Genomic DNA, 23718 nt, shown 5'->3' with positions numbered 1-23718 from the left:
GATAATCACTCGAAAGGGCGAACGGATAAGAACATAAAACAATAAAAGCAGCATTAGGCCATCTGGCTCATCGAACCTGCTCCACCCTTCAAAAAGATCATCGCTGATCTGGCCCTGATCTCTTCTCTAACTGCCTGTCTTTTCATCATAACGCTTAATGCCTCTCCTATGCAAAATCTACCGAACCTTGTCTTAAATACATTTCCTGAAGTCACTAAGAAAAACGCAAGCAGAAGTGGATCGGTCATTCTTGTAAGTGTGGCAGTACTTAGAGTGTCTTCAGCTCACCGGCATTCTCGACATCGGCTCAGGTGAGGTAATGTATCTGACAAGTTTCAATTTTTGTTCTTAATTCTTCATTCCTGGTCTTTGAGGACAGTGCCGTGAATGGCAACATGAGCTGTGTTTTGTACTGTGTTTTAGAGGTGGGAATTCTGGGTGACCTCCAGTCTTCCGGATAAACACATCTGTACCAGGTGATGCAAGCTGAAGCTCTCTGAGATCGGATCGAGGGACAGGAGCTGCAGCTCGAAGACCGGCTCATACGGGAGAATGAAGAGGTGACTGACAGGAGATACAGGGAGGTTATCGCACCCAAGTAGCAGGAGACAGTTAACTGGGTGACTCTCAGTTGCAGGAAGGGAAAAGCACAGCCGGTAGGAGTAACGCTGTGACCATTCCCCTCAACGACAACTATAACAATTCAGATACTGTACGGGAGAACACCTACGAGGAGAGAGCCGCAGTACCGGGTCTCTGGAAATGAGTGTGGTGCTGTGGCTCAGAAGAGAAGACAGATGAGGAGGAGTGCAGTGGAGAGAGGAGATTCCAGAGAAAGAAGAATATAAACGAGATTCTTTGGGCTCGATAGAGACACTCGGATGTTCCCAGGAGTCAGGATCTGGGATGTCATAGCTGTTTCAGGCGTTCTAAAGGGTATGGATGAGCAGCCAGATGTCCTGTTTCTTAATAAAACAAATATAGAAACAAGGGGAAGGTTTAGAGGAGAAATTTTAGGGAGCTTGATAGTAAGCTGAAAAACAATACTTCCAGGGTAGTAATTTCTACATTGCTGGCCGTAATTGGTCGTTCACGATCATTTCTATGATCGTGATGGTCGGCGGAGGGTTATGAGGTGCTCTAGGGTTGTTTTGAGGTGACAGACTTGCAGGCACTCTGGGAGCCACATGGAGAGGATATTGATGGGCTCACAGAGTGCAATCACTGATTACATCACCTTCTGTGTGGACTGCAATGTTCCTACAAGAACTGTCCTTTGTTAATCAAATAACAAGCCATGGGTGACAAAGGACATTAAGGACATCCTGAACGCTAAAAAGAGGGCATTTAGAGATGGAAATAGGGAGGAGCTGAGGGCAATACAGAGGTACCTGAAAGCCAGGATCAGGGAGGCTAAAGACAGGTACAGGATGAAGCTTGAGTGGAAACTTCAGCGGAACAACATGAAAGAGGTCTGGCGGGGATGAGGACCATCACTGGGTTCCGGCAAACTAGCAACAGAGGAGCGGAAGACAGTATTGACATGGCCAATGAACTTAACCTGTTCTTTAACAGATTTGACACTGTGGCCCCTGCCCATTCCACACATGAGCCATCTGTTGTCGGCCCCAAACCAACATATATTCCACTCTCCCCTCCGACCCGTCCTCACAGTCCCCCACCCTGCTCTCATGACTATACCCTTTCCCCACACGAAACCACCACGGTGGTCTTCACGGCTGAACGGTTGAGAAGACAGCTGAAACGTCTCAACGCAAACAAGGCTACAGGATGGGATGGTGTCAGTACCAGGATGTTCAAAGCCTGTGTCCCTCAGCTATGTGGAGTACTTTGCCATGTAATCAACCTGAGCCTGAGGCTCCGGAGGGTTCCTGTGCTGTGGAACATGTCCTGCCTCGTCCCTGTGCCGAAGACGCCGCGCCCCGCGGCCTCAGTGACTACAGACCGGTGGCAATGCCCTCCCACATCATAAAGACCCTGGAGAGTCTTGTTCTGGAGCTGCTCCGACCTATGGTCAGGGCACACTTAGATGCCCTCCAGTTCGCCTACCAGCCCCGACTAGGAGTTGAGGATGCCATCCTGGACAAGCCAGCGAGTACTGTGAGGGTCATGTATTTTTGACCTCTCCAGTGCGTTCAACACAATCCGCCCTGCTCTGCTGGGGGAGAAGCTGACAGCGATGCAGGTGGATGCTTCCCTGGTATCATGGATTCTTGATTACCTGACTGGCAGACCACAGTACATGTGCTTGCAACACTGTGTGTCCGACAGACTGATCAGCAGCACTGGGGCTCCACAGGGGACTGTCTTTTCTCCCTTTCTCTTTACTATTTACACCTCGGACTTCAACTACTACACAGAGTCTTGTCATCTTCAGAAGTTTTCGGATGACTCTGCCATAGTTGGATGCATCAGCAAGGGAGATGAGGCTGAGTACAGGGCTACGGTAGGAAACTTTGTCACATGGTGTGAGCAGAATTATCTGCAGCTTAATGTGAAAAAGACTAAGGAGCTGGTGGTAGACCTGAGGAGAGCAAAGGTACCAGTGACCCCTGTTTCCATCCAGGGGGTCAGTGTAGACATGGTGGAGGATTACAGATACCTGGGGATACGAATTGATAATAAACTGGACTGGTCAAAGAACACTGAGGCTGTCTACAAGAAGGGTCAGAGCCGTCTCTATTTCCAGTGCGTAATCAGTCTGCAAGCAAGGAGAGGCTGATCATAGGGCAAATTGCAGGAAAAAAGGATGAGTTACAATTTAAATTAAAGACAAAATAGAAAAGGATGAATATAGGCCTGAAGGTGCTATATCTTAATGGCTGTTCTCTGTGGAATAAGGTAGATAGAAAAGTGACAGACTGGCATGTATGACGTAGTGTGCATCACTGAATCCTGACTGACAGAAGATCACAGCAAAGAGCTTAATGTCCAACTGTACACATTATGTCCAAGGGACAGGCAGGTAGGCAGAGGTGTTTACTTGGCTGTGTTGGTGAAAGCAGAAATCAGATCATGAGAAAGTGGTGGCATAGGGTCGGAATGTGTTGAGTAATTGCGGGTAGAGCTTAGGAATTGCAACGGTAGAAATACCCTGAACAGTAGGCAAGATGTGGGCTACACATTACTACGGGATCTCGAAACTGCATATCAAAAGGGCAATGTTGGAATAGTCATGAGGAATTTTAAGATGCAGGTAGCTTGGGAAAATTAGGTAGGAGCAGAATCGTTTAGGGACCACCTGTAGAAAAGGCGACTTTCTAGAGCAGCTCGCTTTTGACGGCACAAACGGGTTATTTGTCCCGAATTTGATGATGTACAATAAAGCGGATTTTATTAAACAGCTCACGGTAAAGGGATGTTTAGGCGTGGTGATCATCATATGATAGAATTCACCTCGGAATTTGAGAAAGAGAACCTGATTTCAGTTGTATCAGTAATACAGTGGATTAAAAGTAATCACATGGGGCAAGAGAGAGGAGCTGGCCAAAACTGACGACGACAGGGATGCAGTGGTTGGAATTCCTGGAAGCACATCTGAAGACGCAGGGTATGTAGATCCCAAAGACCAAGAAATATTCCTTATTGTCATAACCGTGGCTGAAAAGAGAAGTCAAAGCAAACATAAAAAAAATAGGCGGCAAATATACCAGAACAAAATTACTGAGAAGTTAGAAAAATATTGTCATTTAAGAACTAACAGAAGACAACTAAAATAAGTCATTTGAACAGCACGGTGGATACCACAATGCTCTAAAGTTACAGCGACTTGGCTTGAATTTCCGCCGCAATCTCTAGGAATATCAATTCCTAGTACTTCAAGGCACGATAAAATTGACTGCAGTCAACATGGTCTCCTTCAGAGAAAACTCTGCCTGGTAAATCTGTTGGTATTCTTTGAAAAAATGCCAATCGAGATCGAGAAAGGAGAATCAGTGGACGATGTCATACACACACTGGATCAGTAGATGTTCGAATTTTCAGAAGGACTTTGACAAATTGTCACACATGGGGTTGCCTATCAATTAATTAACTCATGGCGTTACAGGAAAGATAACAGCGCGGATAAAATAGTGGAGGGAAAGGTATGAACTGTGCTTTTGAAAAGAGAGAGAGAGAGAGAAAGTTGTTCAACACCAGACACCTTGTTATTAAGACAGAGAGAGAGAGAGGTGAAGACTGCTTTGAGATGGTGTTATGCTTTCTCTGCAGCAGGTTTCTACTTTGCAAGGACATTGGCAGATTCTGTGTTTTTACAGAGAGAGAGAAGGGAGGAGCTACTTGATGGACAGCTGCTGTTCAGCACGGTGAAATAAATAGAAGTCAGCCGATACACTGACAGACACATGATTTTGGACACTGAATGAGCTTTGTTGTGCCAACAGAAAAGTTGGGTTTTTGGAGGATCGATCAGGTGGATCGATCAATGGCTCTCTCTGTGTGAAAAGGGCGTGACCGGTGGGGAGTTATTCGTGCGTGCAACCCTCGCCTGGATTGATAATTCCACCACAGAAGAACGGTCCCCTTTGTGGTGGTCACAGTGGGTAACATTTAAAGGATTTGGGAGGACAACGGGAAGAAAGAAGGCGTCAGCTTACCTGAAGACTCAACCCTCTCTCTCTATCACCACTCAACTCCATACCAGGAACTTCACTGAACTTTACTCATCATCGTGCTACTATCTATTTGCCCCTAGACTTGAAGAAGATGGTTTTCATATATTTCCACACTTATACATATCTAATCATTGCTAACCTGTTTTATATATCTGATTTTATATTGCTGTATTGTGTAGTTACTAATAAATGCCATTAGTTAATAGCAATAGCGGACTCCAGAGTGTTTTTCATTTCTGCTGGTTCTTTAACCCGTCACGGGGCACGTGGCAAGAAGACACTGGTGACGTCTTACCTGGAGTATTGTGAGCAGTTCTGGGCCCTTTATTTAAGGAAAGATATGCTGACATTGGTGAGGGTTCAATGCAGGCTCAGAAAAAAAAATTCACGGATTGAAAGCATAGTCAATGAAGAGTGTTCAATGGCTCTGGGCCTTTTCTCACTGGAATTCAGCAAAACGGGAGACATAATTGAGTCCTATCGACTGTTGAAAAGCCTGTAAACAGTGGATGTGGAGCGTACAGTTTCTATGGTGGGCAAGTGTAAGACCAGATCACACAGCCACAGTTTCGAGGGGCGTAATTCTTTGAACGAACATGAGGAGATTATTTTTTAGGCAGACAGTGGTAAATGTGCTGCCACGGCTGTGGAAGCAAAGTCAAAGGGCTTATTTAAGGCAGGGGTTGATGATTCCTAATTACTCTGGGCAGGGAGAGAAGCAGGGAGGAGGCAAGAGATTAGGACTGAGAGGGAAAATGGATCAGACATGATGAAAGTGCGGTGCAGACTCGATGGACCAAAGGATACAATTATTATCCTATATCTATGCTCTTAAGGTAATCAGTACTGAGCCATAGATATTGGAAACTGATTAGACTCTGAAGGACTGTAGTTCTCCCATCCTCTTTTGATCTCTTGGATTTAGAACATAGAACATAGAATAGTACAGCACAGTACAGGCCCTTCGGCCCACAATGTTGTGCCCACCCTCAAACCCTGCCTCCCATATAAGCCCCCACCTTAAATTCCTCCATATACCTCTCTAGTAGTCTCTTAAACTTCACTAGTGTATCTGCCTCCACCACTGACTCAGGCAGTGCATTCCACACACCAACCACTCTCTGAGTAAAAAACCTTCCTCTAATATACCCCTTGAACTACCCACCGCTTACCTTAAAGCCATGTCCTCTTGTATTGAGCAGTGGTGCCCTGGGGAAGAGGCTCTGGCTATCCACTCTATCTATTCCTCTTATTATCTTGTACACCTCTATCATGACTCCTCTCATTCTCCTTCTCTCCAAAGAGTAAAGCCCTAGCTCCCTTAATCTCTGATCATTTCTGAAGGCAAATGCAGTGTTGGCATTAATTTCATCAGGGCTAAATTATAGAAGCAAGAGCTCAATACTGAGGCTTTATAAAATATTTTTCAGACATTACTTGAGGGGTTTTGAGCAGTTTTGTGCCGCTATCTAATGCTGAATGTGCTGACGTTCGAGAGCGTCCAGAACAGGTTGACAAATATAATCACGAGGAATGCTTGTTGGCTCTGGGTCTCTGCTCGCTAGAATTTAGAATAATGAGGAGCGATCTCATTGAAAACTATCAAATTATGAAAGACACGTACAGAGTGGACAGGTAGAGGATGTTTCCTCTCATGAGGGAACCCGGACCAGAGGGCACAGCCTCAGAATAGAGGGACGTCAATTTAGAACAGAGATGAAGAGGATTTCTTTTTAGCGGAAGTGTGATGAATCTGTGGAATTGATTGTCACAGGTGACTGCGGAGTATGTGCCATTGTATGTACTTAAAGCAGAGGCTGGTAAGTCTTATGTTAGCTAGGGCGTCAGAGATTACGGGACAAGGCAGGAGAATGGGTTTCGGAAGGGGTATAGATCAGCCACGGTTTGGTAGAGCCCACTCGCTTTGATGAATGGGTAAATTCTGTTCATATGTTTTGTAACCTTTTCATCTTTTACTGTTACGTGTTATTTATAAAGGTCATATATTTCCGTCAGCGAATTGAACTTCTTCTATGAATGCCTTGAACCATGTTTCAATTTAGCAGTATCTGTGGAGGACTAACTCTATGCATTCTTGTTTTTAATACTACAGAGGGGCAACACTTTATGCTGTCAGGTGGAGGCAGCCCTTGTGCAGGGAGAGTGGAGATAAGCAACTACTTACCTAATTTCATTATCCCCTGTGGTCGTAATTGGGGTATGAATGAAGCCCAGGCTGCGTGCAACTTCGCCGGCTGTGGTGACGCCGTATCTGCATCAGGGAATTCACAATTTGGACATGGACAATGGCCCGTTCTCCAAGCAGAAGCTCATTGTAATGGTACAGAGGGCGACCCTTGGAGGTGTGAATGGAGAATCTTAGCTCACCCTAACTGCTCTAAGGAAAGCGAGACAGCCGGCGTTATTTGTTCAGGTAAACTCCTATCTATTGTATTCTCCATAAAATTGGAATATCGGAACAGGCCACCGAAAACACCGAAGGACATAACTAGGCAAGAACTAATCGTTTATCACACATACTACCGATCAGAATGATGGCTGAAAGCTTTATGTGGTCATTTTATTGCAACTAACCGATTAGACAATTCAATGTCCAGACAAAATTCTAATGTAGAATCGAATGTAAAAAGATCGAAAAATGAAGCAGAGGAAAAGTAGATATTTAATCCGAATGCAGAAGGCAGATATCCACGTAGCAGCTGGATTTATCAAGTAGTAAATACAAAGAAGCGGGTGGGCATTTATTTATTTGCTTATTTAGCGTTATAGCGCCCTTCCGGCCATGGCCTGGTTGCCCAGCAACCGACCTACTTAATCCAAGTCTAATCACAGAACATTTTACAATTTGAAATTAATTAACTAGCTGGCTAGTCCGTCTTTGGACTATGGTAGGAAATCGGATCGCCCGAAGCAAACCCCAGCTGTTATTGAGGAACATTGAATAATATAAATAACGCACTTATGTGTAAACGCAATATTTAATGTGTGATCTCTGTGAAAGATTATAACAAAATTTCGGCAAATTACTATTTTGGCAACAGTTGTGAGGACATATACAGCAAGTAAGAAGAGGGTGACTGTAAATGTTTAGCAATTCTCAGAGACCATACTTGTTACGGACAACCCCGTTGCCTTATAAACCGCGATGCATACAGAATGTATACATTTTACACTGCGTAGCTTAAACGGGACTGAAACAGGGAGGGGGCAAAATTTTTGGAAATGCGCCGAACTGTTGATCTGCACAGGAGTTAAATTCACGGCCTGGGAGAATATTCGGCCCATATGTTATCCGTGTTATCATCCTCCGGACGACAGGTCTTACATCTGTAACGGTGACTCTGCATTCAGCTACAATTCAGGCCGCGGGGCGGGTGGTGGCATTGCAATCCTTTCCCGTTTTCAACGTGTAAGTAATGCGTTAACCTCTTTGGGCAAGTATGCATTTGCCGGTAATACTGCCAAACCTCGTTTTATGGTCCGGTATAGCATGTAAGCCGTGCCACGACTGACGGCTGGAATGACACTCGTGGTTTGTCTAGTACAGTATAGTCTTTTTGGCATCCATGAGCCCCTACCAGAGGCCGTAACTCGACTTCTTGTAAAGATCGGAGTCGGCTGATTTGAATATTGCAGACCTCAACGTCATCAGTCAGTTTAATCATGATTTCCGGCTTCACGGCAAGATTATTCAGTTTAGTACAGTGTCTTCAACACACTTCCTGATAAAGCCGGTGATGGTAGTGACAAACAGATCCAGGTAGGTAGCTGCAAAATTAAACATGGGCTAGTGTACGCTCTCAGGCACAAAGAAGAGCATCTGTTTCCCTGAATCAGCACTTAAGTAAATTCTGCAGTAAATCCTCTCATTTCAGCTTCTGCTTGTATGTACGGACAAGAAACACTCTCAGGTGGTATGATTTACCAAAGTAAACACGGTTAGATCTGTTGGCTTCGCTGCGAGATTCCAAATGAGTTGCTAGTTGAGTCAGCAGATGATCTCAGGATCCTGGTTAATCTCACTGTCAAGGATCCGCCATGACTGAATGGCGGAGCAGACTCGATGGGCCAACTGGCCTAATTCTGCTCCTCTGTCTTATGGTGCTATGATCTTATGGCATATGGAAAGTCCTGCTTTTTGTTGTTGTTGTTTTCCGTCAGCAGTCTGGTGCAATACACAATAATAAAAAGTATACAAATTATAATAACAAAAAAAATATAAAAAATGAATTAAAAAGGAAATAAAACATCACAAAGAGCAAAGTAGTATACATGGGATCTCCGGCCATTCAGAAATCTAATGTGGAGAAGAAGAAGCTGTTCCCCAAATATTGAGTGTGTTTCTTTGGGCCCCTGCATCTCCTCCTTGATAGTAGTAATCCGAAGAGATCATGAGTGTTGGTTTCCTTAATGACAGATTCTGCTTCTTTGAGGCGTCGCTCTTTGAAGATGCTCACTGTGATGGAAGGTCCATGGTGGTGCTGTCTGTGTTCGCACTATTATGCAGTTTTTCCAGATACTGTGCAGCAGAGCCTCCACAACAGACTTTGATGCAACCAGTCAAAATGCTCTACACGGTACATCTGTAGAAATATGCGAGAGTCTTTAGTGACATACTGAGTCTCCTCAAACTCCTAATGAATTTTGCTATTGTCATGTCTTAATCTGCGTATTATCCTTTAAATCTGGAATTTTACTTTCATCTAATATACCGCAGGACATAGAAAGCCCAGACTGGTTGATGGATACGACGAATGCTCTGGCAGATTGGAGATACAGCATGGAGAGACGTGGGGCACTGTATGCGATTCGAATTGGGATTTACAGGACGCACGCGTGGTGTGTAGATCGTTAGAATGTGGAGAAGTGATATCAGTATTAGGAGGGGCATACTTTGGAGAGGGCAGTGGTCCTATGTGGCAGGATTCCTATGAATGCCAAGGCAATGAGACAATTATCTGGGATTGTGCAACCACACCAAGAAATGGACACAACTGTTCGGGTAGAAGTGCTGTGAGCGTCATTTGTTCAGGTGAGTGTTTCAGTCGTTTATACAGCTGGATTTACATAGCGGAGAGACCTGACTGCAGGATTAAACAGTGTATTGGTCCTGAAGATTTGCTTGGTAAATGCTAACTCTTCAACAGAGAAGTAAATATCAGAGGACACAGGGTATACCGGAATTCTGGATTTCAAAGTTCAAAAGTAAGTTTATTTTCTAGACACTAAGATTAATTTTCTTGCGTGTATTCACAGCAAACGGAAAAAAAAAATGTTGCAATAGAATTCGGCAATTACCCTCGTTGATATGCACGCATCAGGTCGTCATTATTTCATTACTGCGGTACAGTACGTAATTTTTCAATTCTTTTCGTTGTAGCGCTTGTCGAGTCTTGATCAAAGCAAAACAACGTTACCCACATGCTTGCACTCGACCTTGCCTGAGAAAGTGGTCTATCGAGTCGACTGACGCTGAAGACCTGCGGTATTCGTTTTAAATTTAGATATTTCCTTTCAGCCGCAGTGTTCGCATCTACTTTCAGAGTCTTACATAACTGCCCTGTTTGGACTAGCGTTTATTGCTCTCTTTTCCCTTAAAACACTATTCGCATTAAAATGTATGAACTATCAACCTGCTTCAGTGTCTCTCTCTCCGCACGTGGGCCATATCTGAATGTAGTGACAGCAACTCTCGAAGCACGCACGAGACAGACAGAGCAGAGGGAGAGCAGCTGATTTTGGCCCTGTGATTCATTGGTCAGGGACGAGAATAGCTGCAGGGAATTGAATCTGTTCTGAATGAGGCAATCTGTAACTACAGCAATGAGACAGATAGACTCGTGCCGACAAGTCCAGTGTCAGAGGAACAGCAATCATCCCTCGCAGCAATTGTTTAGCAACTCAACGCAAACAATCGGAGGGATGTGGCTGCGATTTTCGCTCTCACAGCCGCCGTCCCCGAGGTCACTTCGGACAGCCAGCTTCAGCTGGCAGCAATTAGCGTTCTTGCCAAAGCAATTCAGCAGCCTCAGGCCGCCTCAGTCCTTCTCCCAGCATCTGGCAGGTTCTCGTTTCCTGCTGCCCGACAACCTCTGACACTACTGCTCCTACATTCGGCCTGGTACAGAAATGCCTCCTGCTTTCGGACCATCACGGAATCACTCGACTGTGAAAGAAGCCAATATTCCATCACCGGGGAATCTCGATGGCTGCCGAAACTTCATTACCCAATGCCAGCTGATATCCCAAGACCAGCCTGTACTTTTTGGTCATGATGCACAGAAATGGACGGACGTGGTCAATCTCCTAGATGCACCTCCACTCAACCAGTTCAACGCCTTACGGGAGCAAGGTTACACTGCAGCCCAATCGTTCCGGCATTTCCTCGCAGAGTTACGGAGGATTACTGCCCTATCATTACGTGGTCAGTCTGTCCACTAACTTCTGGACCTGCGTCAAGGCGAGGGATGGTGAGGACCTCTGCAGTCAAATTCCGCACGCTTGCAGTAGAGGCGGGATGGAATGAATGATCTCTCCTTAATGCCTTCCAGGTGGACTGAACGAGGAATCCGACAGAAGATCGTTATGTTGACGAGCAAGATTGTCTAGATGAACTAATTAATCCGGCTTTTCGCGTTGACGACTGGGAAACTTTGGCGCAGGGTAAGAATATCTCAAGCATCCCACACGCCATCTAATCGCCGTCTATCCTCGCTCTCTCCCTGATCACTCAGCACCCAGTCCACGGAGAACTCAATGCAAGTGGGGCGCATACGCCTGTTTCCAGAGAACTGAGAGGGGCACAGAACACCTTCCTGCGTCTACTGTAGTGAAACAGAACAATTCCTGGCGGCATTTCCCAAGCGTCTGGGAAAAGGATGCACGTCAGCAATGAGGAGACTCCTATTGGGTCGCTTCTCCCTGCAATGAGTTTCCCCTAGTTGTGTTACGGTCGCAGCTTCCTTGTCGTGGGGGTCTCGAGCCCATGAAACTACATCATTTATCGACTTTGGTGCAGCCAGGAATGTCATGGACATCTCTGTAGCTCAGAGATGGGAGTTCCCAACTCAGGAATTGAGAGAATAGACCATGGGCGGTCGACTTCTGAACACTGGCCAGATCCAACTTTCTACTGAACCTGTCAAAGTTGTGCTCGGAGACAACCATAGTGAAGAATTCCCCTTCTATCTGGTCGATTCCCTTGAACTGTTAATTGTGCTTGAACTTCCCCTGATATCCCGACGTTATTCACGGAATAATTGGTCTGTTAAAGCACTCAGAGTGGGGACCGGCGTGGTTGTCTACCAGTCTGGATCCAGCTCCAGCTAAATCGTGTCCTGTGCCCTAGGATATGGACCTGTCTCTGATTCTGGCTGAATATGCGAATCTTCTTGAGGTCTTCAGTAAAAGCATCTCTCTGCTTTATACCAGACAGACGACTTCACCTTCGACCTCCTACCTGGCACTAACCCTCCGCAGGACCGGCACTTTTTCCTCTCTCTCGTCCTGAAACGGTGGTATGGAGGAGTGCTTCAAGGAAGCAACGGCCATGGGGTTTATTGGTCCATCATCATCTCCGGCAGGAGCACGCTCCGTCCCAAAATCGATTATCGGCCCTTGAATAACATCTCTGTGAAGAGTCATTACCCTCTTCTCCTGCTGGTGTCTACATTCGAACTTCTCAACAGAGTACTATAATTTCCAAAATTGATCCACTCCATGTTTGTAATCTGGTCCCTATGGGAGGAGGAGATGGGTGGAAGGCAGCTTTCAACACCTCTCATGGTCACTATGAGTACCTTTTGCTGCCTTTTGATCTGGCCAACGCCCCCGCTGTATTCCAGGCCTCAATTCACGATGTGCTCAAAGACATGCTGAAACAGTTTGCTTTTCTGTATTTAGTCTACACCCATTTCTATTTCCGTTCTCATCAGGCACACGTCCAGCATTCCTGGAGGATTTACAGACGACTCCTCAAAATTAACCTGTACTCTAAACACGAGAAATGTGTTTTGGGGTTATGTCTTACCCCATTTAGTGTTCAAGTGGAGGGTAGTAAAATTCAAGCAGGTACAAAGTAGCTCAAATCATCCACAGTCAAACAGTTACGGCACTTCATAGTGCTTGCGAACTTTTACTCTAATACATCGGGAATTTTGGCTCCCGTAAATGTCCTCACCAGAAAGAACTCGGCAGGATTTCATTCGAGAGACGGTGTTGACCAAGCATTTTCGGAGCTGAAGCGAAGTTTCACAACAGCTTCTGTGCTGCAACACCCTGACACATCACTGCCATGCATGGTCGAGCTGCAGCCATGTGCTTTTCTTCCAGTCGCTTGACTCCGTCCGACAGTAACGACGATATTGCGAATCGCGACAATTTAACTGTCGGTGAGGACCTGGGACGATGGCGGCAATAGTTGGAGGGGGGGAGAGCGTCAATCTTGATCTGTGCAGATCACAAGAAACTGTCCTACATTCAGGCGGTAAAGAGACTCAACTGTCGTTAATCCTGGTGGGCTGTCTACTTCACCCGGTTAATTTTAACCTCATCAATCGTCCGGGCAGCAAGAATACAAAGACCAACACTCTTTACCAGCAGGTCGACGGATCCGAGAACGCTGGGAAAAACAGGGCCGTTAACTAGTACTCTCAAACGGAGAACTATATGCCAATACCGGGTGAAAGTGAATATCTAAATATAAAACGAACGCCGCTCGTCTTCAAAGTCAGTCCATTCGATTGTCCAGTCTCTCAGTCAAGGCCGAATGCAATCAGACAGTGTAATGTTGCTGTACTTTGTTCAAGTTCCCACACGCGCTACAACAACACAAAGAAAGTAGTTAAATACCGCAACAATAAATAATAACGAGCTGAGATGTGCATATTCACATATATGAGATGTGGCAATTGTCGAATCTCTAGTGGTGATAGTGCACCCAACCCGAGGCGCAGCTCCTGAGGCACCACAGACCCCTCCTTTTCGACACGGTGGTCGACTTTCTCAAGATGAACGCACAGTATCGACCAGGGAACCGTCTACCAAGCGGGTGGGAGGGGAGGCGTGGTGACTGAAAGGGCCGTGCTTTTCGAAAGGCGATGAGGAGGAATTTCTTTAGCCAGAGAATTTTTGGAATTCTTTGCCACAGGCGGCTGTGGAGCCCAAGCTACTCTGTATATTCAAGACAGAGGTTCAGATATTATTGATTTTCCAGGACAGGAAGGGAAACGGAGAGAAGGCAAGGGATTGGTGCTGAGGGGAGAATTGTATCAGTCATGATGAAATAATAGAGCATAATCGATGGGCCACATTGCGTAATTCTGCTCCTATAACTTACCGGCTTATAGTCTTACTCAAATTATAATATCGTGGTTGTGGGGTGTTTGCTGAGGTTGCTGGATAGATGGATGTGTTCAACAGTAAAACAGCTTTCCCCCGATGTTTTTTTCTCAAAAGGTCAACTGCGGTTAACTGGTGGCATGGATAACTGCTCGGGGAGAGTGGAAGTATTACGCGGTGAAACCTGGGGAACGGTCTGCGATGTTTTCTGGGATTTAAAGGATGCCTCAGTCGTCTGCAATCATCTCCATTGTGGACCAGTTTTATCAGCGAAAGCGGGAGCATTCTTTGGTGAGGGAAATGGCTCGATTTGGAAAGACGTCACTGAATGTCGCGGTAATGAAATGCGTTTGAATGACTGCCGCATTTCATCATGGGGAGACCAACCCTGTACACACAAAAATGACGCCGGCGTTATCTGTTCCGGTAGGTGATTTGCCATTAAGTATCGGCCGCACTTATCATAATAATAATAATAGTTTGAAAGTAATAATAATATTATCAAGTCAGAAACAACGAAGTGAGCTATACCTTAACACACCTCTTATAGACGGAGGATTTAAAATTATATGCTCCTTCATCAGTTAAGCTAAAACAATTAATCCAAATAGTAGAACTATTTTCGAACGATACACAGTAAACATGGATTTTGGACTGGAAAAATGCAGAATATTAAACATAAAGATAGGTGCAATAGACCTAATTGAATCCAAAACAGAGGAGCACGATTCAATAAACCCAATGGATGAATATTAAAAAGTTAGTGTTTGCGATAACAATCAGGAAAGGAAATACATCCCCATGCGAAAAAGGAAACTTTTTGACAGAATTTACCTCAACGGTCAATACAAACTACCAGACAGAGCCCAACAGTAAAAATATAACAAAGGCTATAAACACTTCCGCTATACCTATGTTAATATATTCGTTTGCATAATAGCTTGGTCTGAAACTAATCTGGAACATTTACAAAGAAAAATAATATCTGAAGGGACAACTTTCAGAAAACATTATGCACATCGAATGTTCTTAGGTTGACACTATCCAGGGCAAAAGGCTGAACTGGAATAAATGACATCCCCACAATCTAAGAGACCAGGCGTCGACAAAGAAGCTTTCCACGCCTAACTTAGAGCTGGAGACCTCCTCCCAGAAACAGAGGGGTTCCTTGTGGCAATGCAGGACCAGGTGGTTAACACAAAAAAAAGATCAGAAATACACACCTGAAGAACAAATTAAAGGTGATAAATGTAGAAAATGCCCGGCAAAACCAGAAACGATCCAACACATTACAGGATCCTGTTGCAGTTTAACACAATTTGATTACTTATACAGGGACAGTCAAGTGACAAACATCATTTAGCAGAATCTTGCTTTAAAATTCAAATTAATAAATGTAATCTCACCTCAGTAAAATTTAACAGTCAGAGTCAAATTTAGAGTCAGAATACCACAAATTATATTATGATCGATCACTTATTACAGAGAGAGCAATATAAAATTACCGTCCACATATAATAGTACAGGGTAAACAGGCAAAAACACAGATATAAATACAGAAATCTTAAAGAAATCAGTCAGTGAAAAGCACCAGAAATTTGCTGAATTAAAAGAGGAAATTGGAAAACGTTGGAAAATGACAAGATACACATTGTACTGACAGTAATAACAACTGTTGCCACTACACAATAGCATGAAACCGTTATGCCTACACAGCAATATTTATGTAAATCTTCAGAAAGCCACAACACTGAACACCACAAGAATAGTTCAAAAGTGCCTCATAATTGTCAATTGAGCTGGCTGGCTATGACCGTGCCGGAGGGAAGACAAGCTTGAGCAGATTTTTTAAAAAAATAAATAATAATCATAATAATAATCAATTATATGTGAAAAATGCTGACTAAAAAGAGGAAATTGAAACACAATAGAACATGAACAAGGAATACACAGATTTTTCCAGAAACAAAGGTTTGCTTCTGGCAAGACAGGTTAACACAAAAGTATTATCAATAATACATATAAAAGTACAACAAATTAAAGATGATAAATGCAGAACATGCCAAGTGAAACCAAAAACAATCCAACACATTACAGGATCATGCAGCAGTTTAACTCAATCTGATTACTCGCACAGGCACAATCAAGAGGCAAACATCATTCACCAAATTCTTGCTTTAAAATACAAGGGGATGAAATATGTCACACCTTATTATAAATACAATCCCGATCTGGTTTTCCAGTCAGCGTCCCACAAATTATATCACAGCAGATCCCTTATTACAGACGGGACAATTCATAATAACCATCAAGATATGATGATACAGATAAACAAACAAGATCAATAGGTATAGCCATTCCAAACACACATAACGTACAGAAATTAATAAGTTAAAATCACCAGAAATCTGCCGAATTAAACGAATTACATTGCTCACAATAGTAATATCTACAAATGATATCATCCCAAACGCACTCCACAATAATATTAAATCATTAGGACTACCCAGTAAAATCTACATAAATCTCCGGAATGACACAATATTAAACACCACCTGAATAGTCCGAACGTTGCCAGCCATTGAGAAATGAATGTGCTTGGCTATGTGACAATTAATACCACGAATTCAGCTGGCTAAATGAATACCTCCTAATTGATGGAGACTGGCATTGTACCGTATGACTGGAAAAATACAAAGGTTACTCTGCTGTTTAAGAAGGGTGGGGAGCAACATAAAGGAAATTCTAGACCTGTTAGCTTTACATCAGTGGTTAGAATCGATTGTTGGGGATGAGATTACGGAGTACCAAGAGGCAGATGACAAGATTGGCCAAAGCCAGCATGGTTTTCTGAAAGGAAGATCCTGCCTACCTAATCTGCTGAAATTTTTTGATATTACATGCAGGATAGGCAAAGGAAATGCAGTAGATGTGGTGTACTTCGAGTTTCAGAAGGCCTTTGACAAGGTGCCGCACATGAGGCTGCTTAGCAAGATAAGAGTCCATAGAATTGCAGGGAAGTTACAAGCATCGGCGGAGCATTGGCTGATCCATAGAAAACAGAGAGTGGTAATAGAGGGATCCTACTCTGACTGGCTGCCAATTACCAGTGGAATTCCACAGGGATTGGTGTTGTAACCGCCGCTTTTTACGATGTATGTAAAAGATTTGGACTATGGGATTAATGCATTTGCGGGTAATTTTGCCGATGATACAAAGGTAGGTGGAGGAGCGGGTAGTGTTGAGGAAACAGAGAGCCAGCAGAGAGACTTGGATAGTTTAGGGGAACGGGGAAAGAAGTGGCAAATGAAATGTGATGATGGAAATTGTATGGTCATGCACTTTGGTGGAAGAAATAAACAGGCAGACTATTATTTAGATGGGGAGAGCATTCAAAATGTAGAGTTGTAAAGTGACTTGGGAGTCCTTGTGCAGGATACCCGAAAGGTTATGCTCCAGGTTGAGTTGGTGGTGAAGAAGGAGAATGCAATGTTGGCATTCATTTATAGAGGTACAGAATATAAGAGCAAAGATGTGATCTTGCGGCTCAGTAAGGTACTCGTGAGCCCACACTTGGAGTATTGTGTGCAGTTTTGTGCTCCATATTTTAGAATGGAAGTACTGGCATAGAAGAGCGTTCAGAGAAGATTCACGATAATGATTCCAGGAATGAAAGGGTTACCATATGAGGAACTTGGGCTGTATTCCCTGGAGTTCAGGAGAATGGGGGTGGAGGGGGCCGGATATCATAGAAACAAATTTGAATTTTAAAAGGCCGAAACAGGTCTGATATGACAAAGTTATTTAAGGCACCTTATCAAAGGCCTTCTGGAAATCCAAGTAAAAGCCACTTACTTCCTCATCTTTGTCCACCCTCCTTGTTACTTCCTCGAAGAACTCTAACAGATTTGTCAGGCAAGATTTATCTTTACAGAAACCATGGTGACTTAGCCCTGCGCGGCAGAGTGTAGTCTGAACGTAAGAAGGGGAGGTGCTTTGCTAATGTTTTGTTGTTTTTACTGTTGCTGCTTCAGTGGTTCTGCCCAGCGTTGTGGGAATGCTGGGTTGGCGCGGGCATGCATGGCGACATTAGGGGGCTGCCCCTAGCTCTTTGTTAGTTCATGTTGGCTGTTTTTAAACATCAGTGAATATTGAAACTGTCATCAGACGTACTGAGCACCTGAAGAGCCAGAGAATCTGAGTTCGTGGCATGAAGTTGTCAGAAATAGCCGAGGAATGTAATTCAAAATGGCCTCTTGATTATGGAAACAGCTTCTGGTTGTGCGAGGGAACAAATGCAACTCGTCTGCAATTTGCAAGGCAGTGCAATTTTTTTTAAAAAATTCCTTAATTATAGAATTATATAATAGTCGTGCGCTGGAATCGGCTTGCTATGTAAGCTGCAACCAAGGCCAATCGATTTGTACAACGTACAATTACCATGCAAAATTGTCTTTGCATGACATGTTTTACAAACAATTTAAAAGTGACTTAAAGTGACGGGCAATTGAAAGATTTTAGTCTACAATTTGAAAGCAACAGGGCTAGTTTATTTCTGTAGTGCTGAGAAGATATCTTATCACTGGTACATTACATAAAATAGTCACTGAAACAGATATAACAGTGTGCAACTCTGTCATTTGGCATACCTCAAACGAGTTTCTAGATGTGAAACATGGAATTTCTGAGAAATCCCTCTCCATTTTCTTGGTTTTATATATTTACAAGGATGGAGACTACAATACATCTCTGATCACATCTCTGCAGTCTTCTCATGTGACACGGCGTTAAAGTTATTATGACACTGTGACTGTCTGTTTACTACAACAAAGAAGCTGCGCCACGGATACAATACTGAAATTCACTAACCAATGTACAGGAATGATTAAGAATGCACCTGCTGATATGCTTTTATCATAAAAAACGAATATCTTGGTGGTTCATCCATGATTTACAAATATTAATAACCAGTTATTCACTATTAACTAATGGATTAATGCAATCTATGTTAACCTGACAAAATAAAATATATAAAAATAAAGAAATATATAAATAAGAATGTAGCTCAAGTAAATATTATATTAACGTTAAGTAACTACATATGATAATAAATGAAGAACTTTCAGTGTTGAAACTTCCTGAGAACATAATTATTGAATACTAATTATCTATAATCCACATTGGTTCATATACAAACTTAAATTTTCGGCCACTAATTAACAATAATTTCAAGATAATGCATAAAATAATTTAAATAACTGAAGCCCATGCATACCGATACTATTTCAATGAGTTTTCGGCTGAGCTGCAGTGTTCAAACTTCATAAACATCTCTGTTGAACATATGAACCTAAAATGACAGATGAGCTATTCATCCAATCAAGTAAGATCAGCAGCAAGTTATCCTCGACGGATGAAGTTATTGTAGAAAGACTACAGATAATATTAAAATCCAGCTTTGCCTTCAGAAGTTATTTTCTGAGGGACGGAGCAAAGTAACCTAACTTGCTATCATGGTGCATATTTCTGATAACATTCACATCTGAGGTTCACGAATCTCCGGCCAACCTTCCCTCCAAGATGATTTGAATCATCACATTCCTTGAGTCTGCAGGTGTCCTCTGCCCACCGCGGTTTGGACATGTTCTTAAAGTATGGTGGAGCGTAAGCATTTTATTCTGTTTCTTCCCAGTAACAGCCGCATAGCATATTTGCAAAAGAGTCTAACTTAATTAATTTTAACCAGCTTGGACACATGTGGATGTGTAACTGTTGCTTGCAATATGCTGATGCTGAATGTCGAAGGACATCGATAACTAATTATATTTTTCAGTGGATCACTGGCATTTGCGTCTGGCTGCTGGAGAGGGCCGATGCGATGGTCGAGTGGAGGTTTATCACAGCGGCGTCTGGGGCAGAGTGACTGACGATTTGTGGGATTTCAAAGACGCAGATGTGGTATGCAGACAGCTGAAGTGCGGCTCCGCAGTAAATGTTTACAACCACGGGAAGTATGGAATCGGGAAAGGACCTGTGATAATGAGCAACGTCAGTTGTATTGGAGGTGAATCCTTCCTCTGGAACTGCACTTTCACACGACCGGACCATTTACCTCTCGGTGGTGATGTTGGTGTCTTTTGTTCTGGTAAGAACATTCTGTTCCTTCATAAAGTATGCACTCTTGTACAGTCATAGAGTGTGTATTGCTGTGGTCTTCTAGATCAAACAAGAACTGTGATCTTTTTTGGTTTACCTAATAAACAATGAAATAGACAATAGGTGCAGGAGTAGGCCATTCGGCCCTTCGAGCCAGCACCGCCATTCTCTGTGATCATGGCTGATAATCCACGATCAGTATCCACTTCCTACCTTATCCCCATAACTTTTGCTTCTGCTATCTTTAAGAGCTCTATTCATCTCGTTCTTGAAAACATACAGAGACTTGGCGTCCACTGCTTTCTGGGTCAGAGCATTCCATATATCCACCACTCTCTGGGTGAAAAAGATTTTCTTCAACTCCGTTTAAATGGCTACCCCTTAGTCTTAAACGGTGGCCTCTGATTCTAAACTCACCCATCAGTGGGAACATGCTTCCTGCCTCCAGCGTATCCAATCCCTTAATAATCTTATATGTTTCAATCAGATCCCCTCTCACCCTTCTAAATTCCAGTGCATGCAAGCCCAGTCACTCCAATCTTTCAACATATGACAGTCCCGCCATCCCAGGAACTAAACTGGTGAACCTACGCTGCACTCCCTCAATATCAAGAATTCCTTCCTCAAATTTGGAGACCAAAACTGCACAGAATACTCCACGTGTGGTCTCACCAGGGCCCTGTACAACAGCAGAAGGACCTCCTTGCTCCTATACTCAATTCCCCTTGTTATGAAGGCCAGCATGTCATTAGCTTTATTCACTGCTTGCTGTACCTGCATGCTTTCTTTCAGTGACTGATGTACAAGAACACCTGGATCTCGTTGTCCTTCCCCATTTCCTAACTTGACTCAATTTAGATAATAATCTGCCTTCCTGTTCTTACTACTAAAGTGGATAACCTCACATTTATCCACATTAAACTGCATTTGCCATGCATTCACCCACTCACCCACCCTGTCTAAGTCACCCTGAATTCTCATAACATCCTCCTCACATTTCACAATGCCACCCAGCTAGGTGTCATCTGCAAATTTGCTAATGTTACTTTTAATCCCTTCATCTAAATCATTAATGCATATTCTAAATAGCTGCGGTCTCAGCACTGAACCCTGCAGTACCCCAGTGGTCACTGCCTGCCATTCCGAAAGGGACCGTTAATGGCTACTCTTTGTTTCCTGTCAGCCAGCCAATTTTCAATCCATGTCAGTACTCTGCTCCCAATACCATGTGCCGTAATTTTGACCACTAATCTCCTATGGAAAGCGGCCAGTGAGTGAGTGGGCCAGTGAAGGAGTGGAGCTTTGAGGCTTGGATTCGAGAGGCTTCGACGAGAAGAGGCGGAGGACGAGCTTGCTCGCAGTTAGTTTTTAATGTCTCCTGAGACGGTGATGTGCCTCTCATGTGAGATGTGGCAGTCTTGGGGGAACGCCCCTCTCCTGCAGAATCACATCTGCCAGAAGTGCATACGGCTAGGCGATCTGGAAGACCGTGTAAGGAATCTGGAACAGCAGCTGGATAACCTTCGACTCATAAGGGATAATGAGGTTGTCATAGATGAGAGCTACAGGGAGGTAGTCACACCTAAGCTGTCGGAAGCAGGTCATTGGGTGACAGTCAGAGGGGGGAAAGCGACAGTGAGTACACAGGTAGTGCAGAGCACCCTTGTAGCCATTCCCCTGAATAATAAGTTTACCGTCCTGGATACTGCTGGCGGGGACGACCGACCAGGTGTGCGCCACGGTGGCAGGGCCTCCGGCACTGAGTCTAACCCTGTGGTGCAGAAGGGTGGGACGGAGCAGAGGAGAGCTGTAGTCATTGGAGACTCGATAGTCAGGAGAGCAGACGGAGATTTTGTGGACGTGAGAAGGACACCCGCATGGTACGTTGCCTCCCGGGTGCCAGGGTCCGGGATGTCTCTGACCGGGTGCATGACATCCTGGTACGAGAGGGAAAGCAACCAGAAGTCATGATACATGTTGGGACCAACGACATAGGCAGGAAGAGGGATGAAGTCCTGAAGTGTGAGTTTCGGGAACCAGGCAGAAGGCTGAAGAACAGGACCTCAAGGGTGGCGTTCTCAGGATTGCTACCAGTGCTACGTGACAGTGATGGTAAGAATTGGAGGGGATGGCAGTTGAATGCGTGGCTGAGGAGTTGGTGCAGGGAGCAGGGTTTTAGATTTTTAGATCATTGGGATCTCTTCTGGGGAAGGTGGGACCTGTACAGATTGGATAGGTTGCACCTGAACTCGACGGGGAGCAGTATCCTTGCAGGTAGGTTTGCTAGCATGGTTCGGGAGGGTTTAAACTCATTTGCGAGGGGGATGGGACCCAGAGCCATAACGCAGTGAAAGAAGTGCATGGAGTAAAGCCAGATCTAACATACAGAGACGCTTTGAGGAAAGAGAAGCAGAATAAACGGTGTAAAGACAGTAAGGTAGAAGTACTGAAATGTGAGTACCTCAATGCAAGAAGTATCAGGAACAAAGGTGATGAACTGAGAGCTTGGATACATACGTGGAATTATGATGTAGTGGCCATTACAGAAACTTGGCTGGCACCAGTGCAGGAATGGATTCTCAAATTTCCTGGATTTCAGTGCTTTAAAATGCATAGAGAGTGCTTTAAAAGGACGGAAAAAGGGGAGGAGGGGTGGCATTATTGATCAGCTACAGAAAAGGTGCATAATGCAGTAGGATCCTCTTTTGAGTCAATATGGGTGGAAGTCAGGAACAGGAAGGGAGCAATTTCTCTATTGGGGGTATTCTATAGGGCCCCTGGTAGCAGCAGAGATACAGAGGAACAGATTGGGAGGCAGATTCTGGAAAGGTGCAAAAATAACAAGGTTGTTATCATGGGTGACTTTAACTTCCCTAATATTGATTGGCCCCTGATTAGTTCCAAGGGTTTAGATGGGGCAGAGTTCGTTAAGTGTGTCCAGGACGGATACCTGTCACAGTATGTGGACAGGCCGACCAGGGGGAATGCCATACTAGATGTAGTACTAGGTAATGAACCGGGTCAGGTCACAGATCTCTCAGTGGGAGAGCATCTGGAGGACAGTGAACACCGCTCCCTCGCCTTTAGCATTATCATGGAAAAGGATAGAATCAGAGAGAACAGGAGAGTTTTTAATTGGGGAAAGGCAAATTATGAGGCAATAAGGCTAGAACTTGCGGGTGTGAATTGGGATGATGTTTTTGCAGGGAAATGTACTATGGACATCTGGTCGATGTTTAGAGATCTCTTGCGGGATGTTAGGGACAAATTTGTCCCAGTGACGAAGATAAAGAATGATAGGTTGAAGGAACCATGGGTGACAAGTGAGGTGGAAAATCTAGTCAGGTGGAAGAAGGCAGCATACATGAGGTTTAGGAAGCAAGGATCAGATGTGTCTATTGAAGAATATAGGGAAGCAAGAAAGGAGCTTAAGAAGGGGCTGAGAAGAGCAAAAAGGGGGCATGAGAAGGCCTTGGCGAGTAGGGTAAAAGAAAACCCCAAGACAGTCCTCAATTATGTGAAGAAAAAAAGGATGACAGTAGTGAATGTAGGACCGATGAGAGAT

General features: G+C 44.1%; 1 protein-coding gene across 1 annotated transcript in view; it reads left to right on the top strand.

The window, feature by feature from the left end:
* The first annotated feature begins 10787 nt into the window (after positions 1-10787).
* Positions 10788-23718, top strand: part of LOC140196960 (scavenger receptor cysteine-rich domain-containing protein DMBT1-like) — a 38072-nt gene continuing 25141 nt past the window's right edge. Inside the window, exons 1-2 of the mRNA XM_072256897.1 lie at positions 10788-11082; positions 19831-20142. Of these exons, the coding sequence (XP_072112998.1) occupies positions 10788-11082; positions 19831-20142 (607 nt within the window). The remainder of the gene's footprint in view (positions 11083-19830; positions 20143-23718) is intronic.

This window comes from Mobula birostris, chromosome 4 (assembly GCF_030028105.1).
Source record: "Mobula birostris isolate sMobBir1 chromosome 4, sMobBir1.hap1, whole genome shotgun sequence".
Lineage (NCBI taxonomy): Eukaryota > Metazoa > Chordata > Chondrichthyes > Myliobatiformes > Myliobatidae > Mobula > Mobula birostris.
The sequence above is the reverse complement of the archived record's forward strand: the minus strand, read 5'-3'. Positions and strand labels throughout refer to the sequence as shown.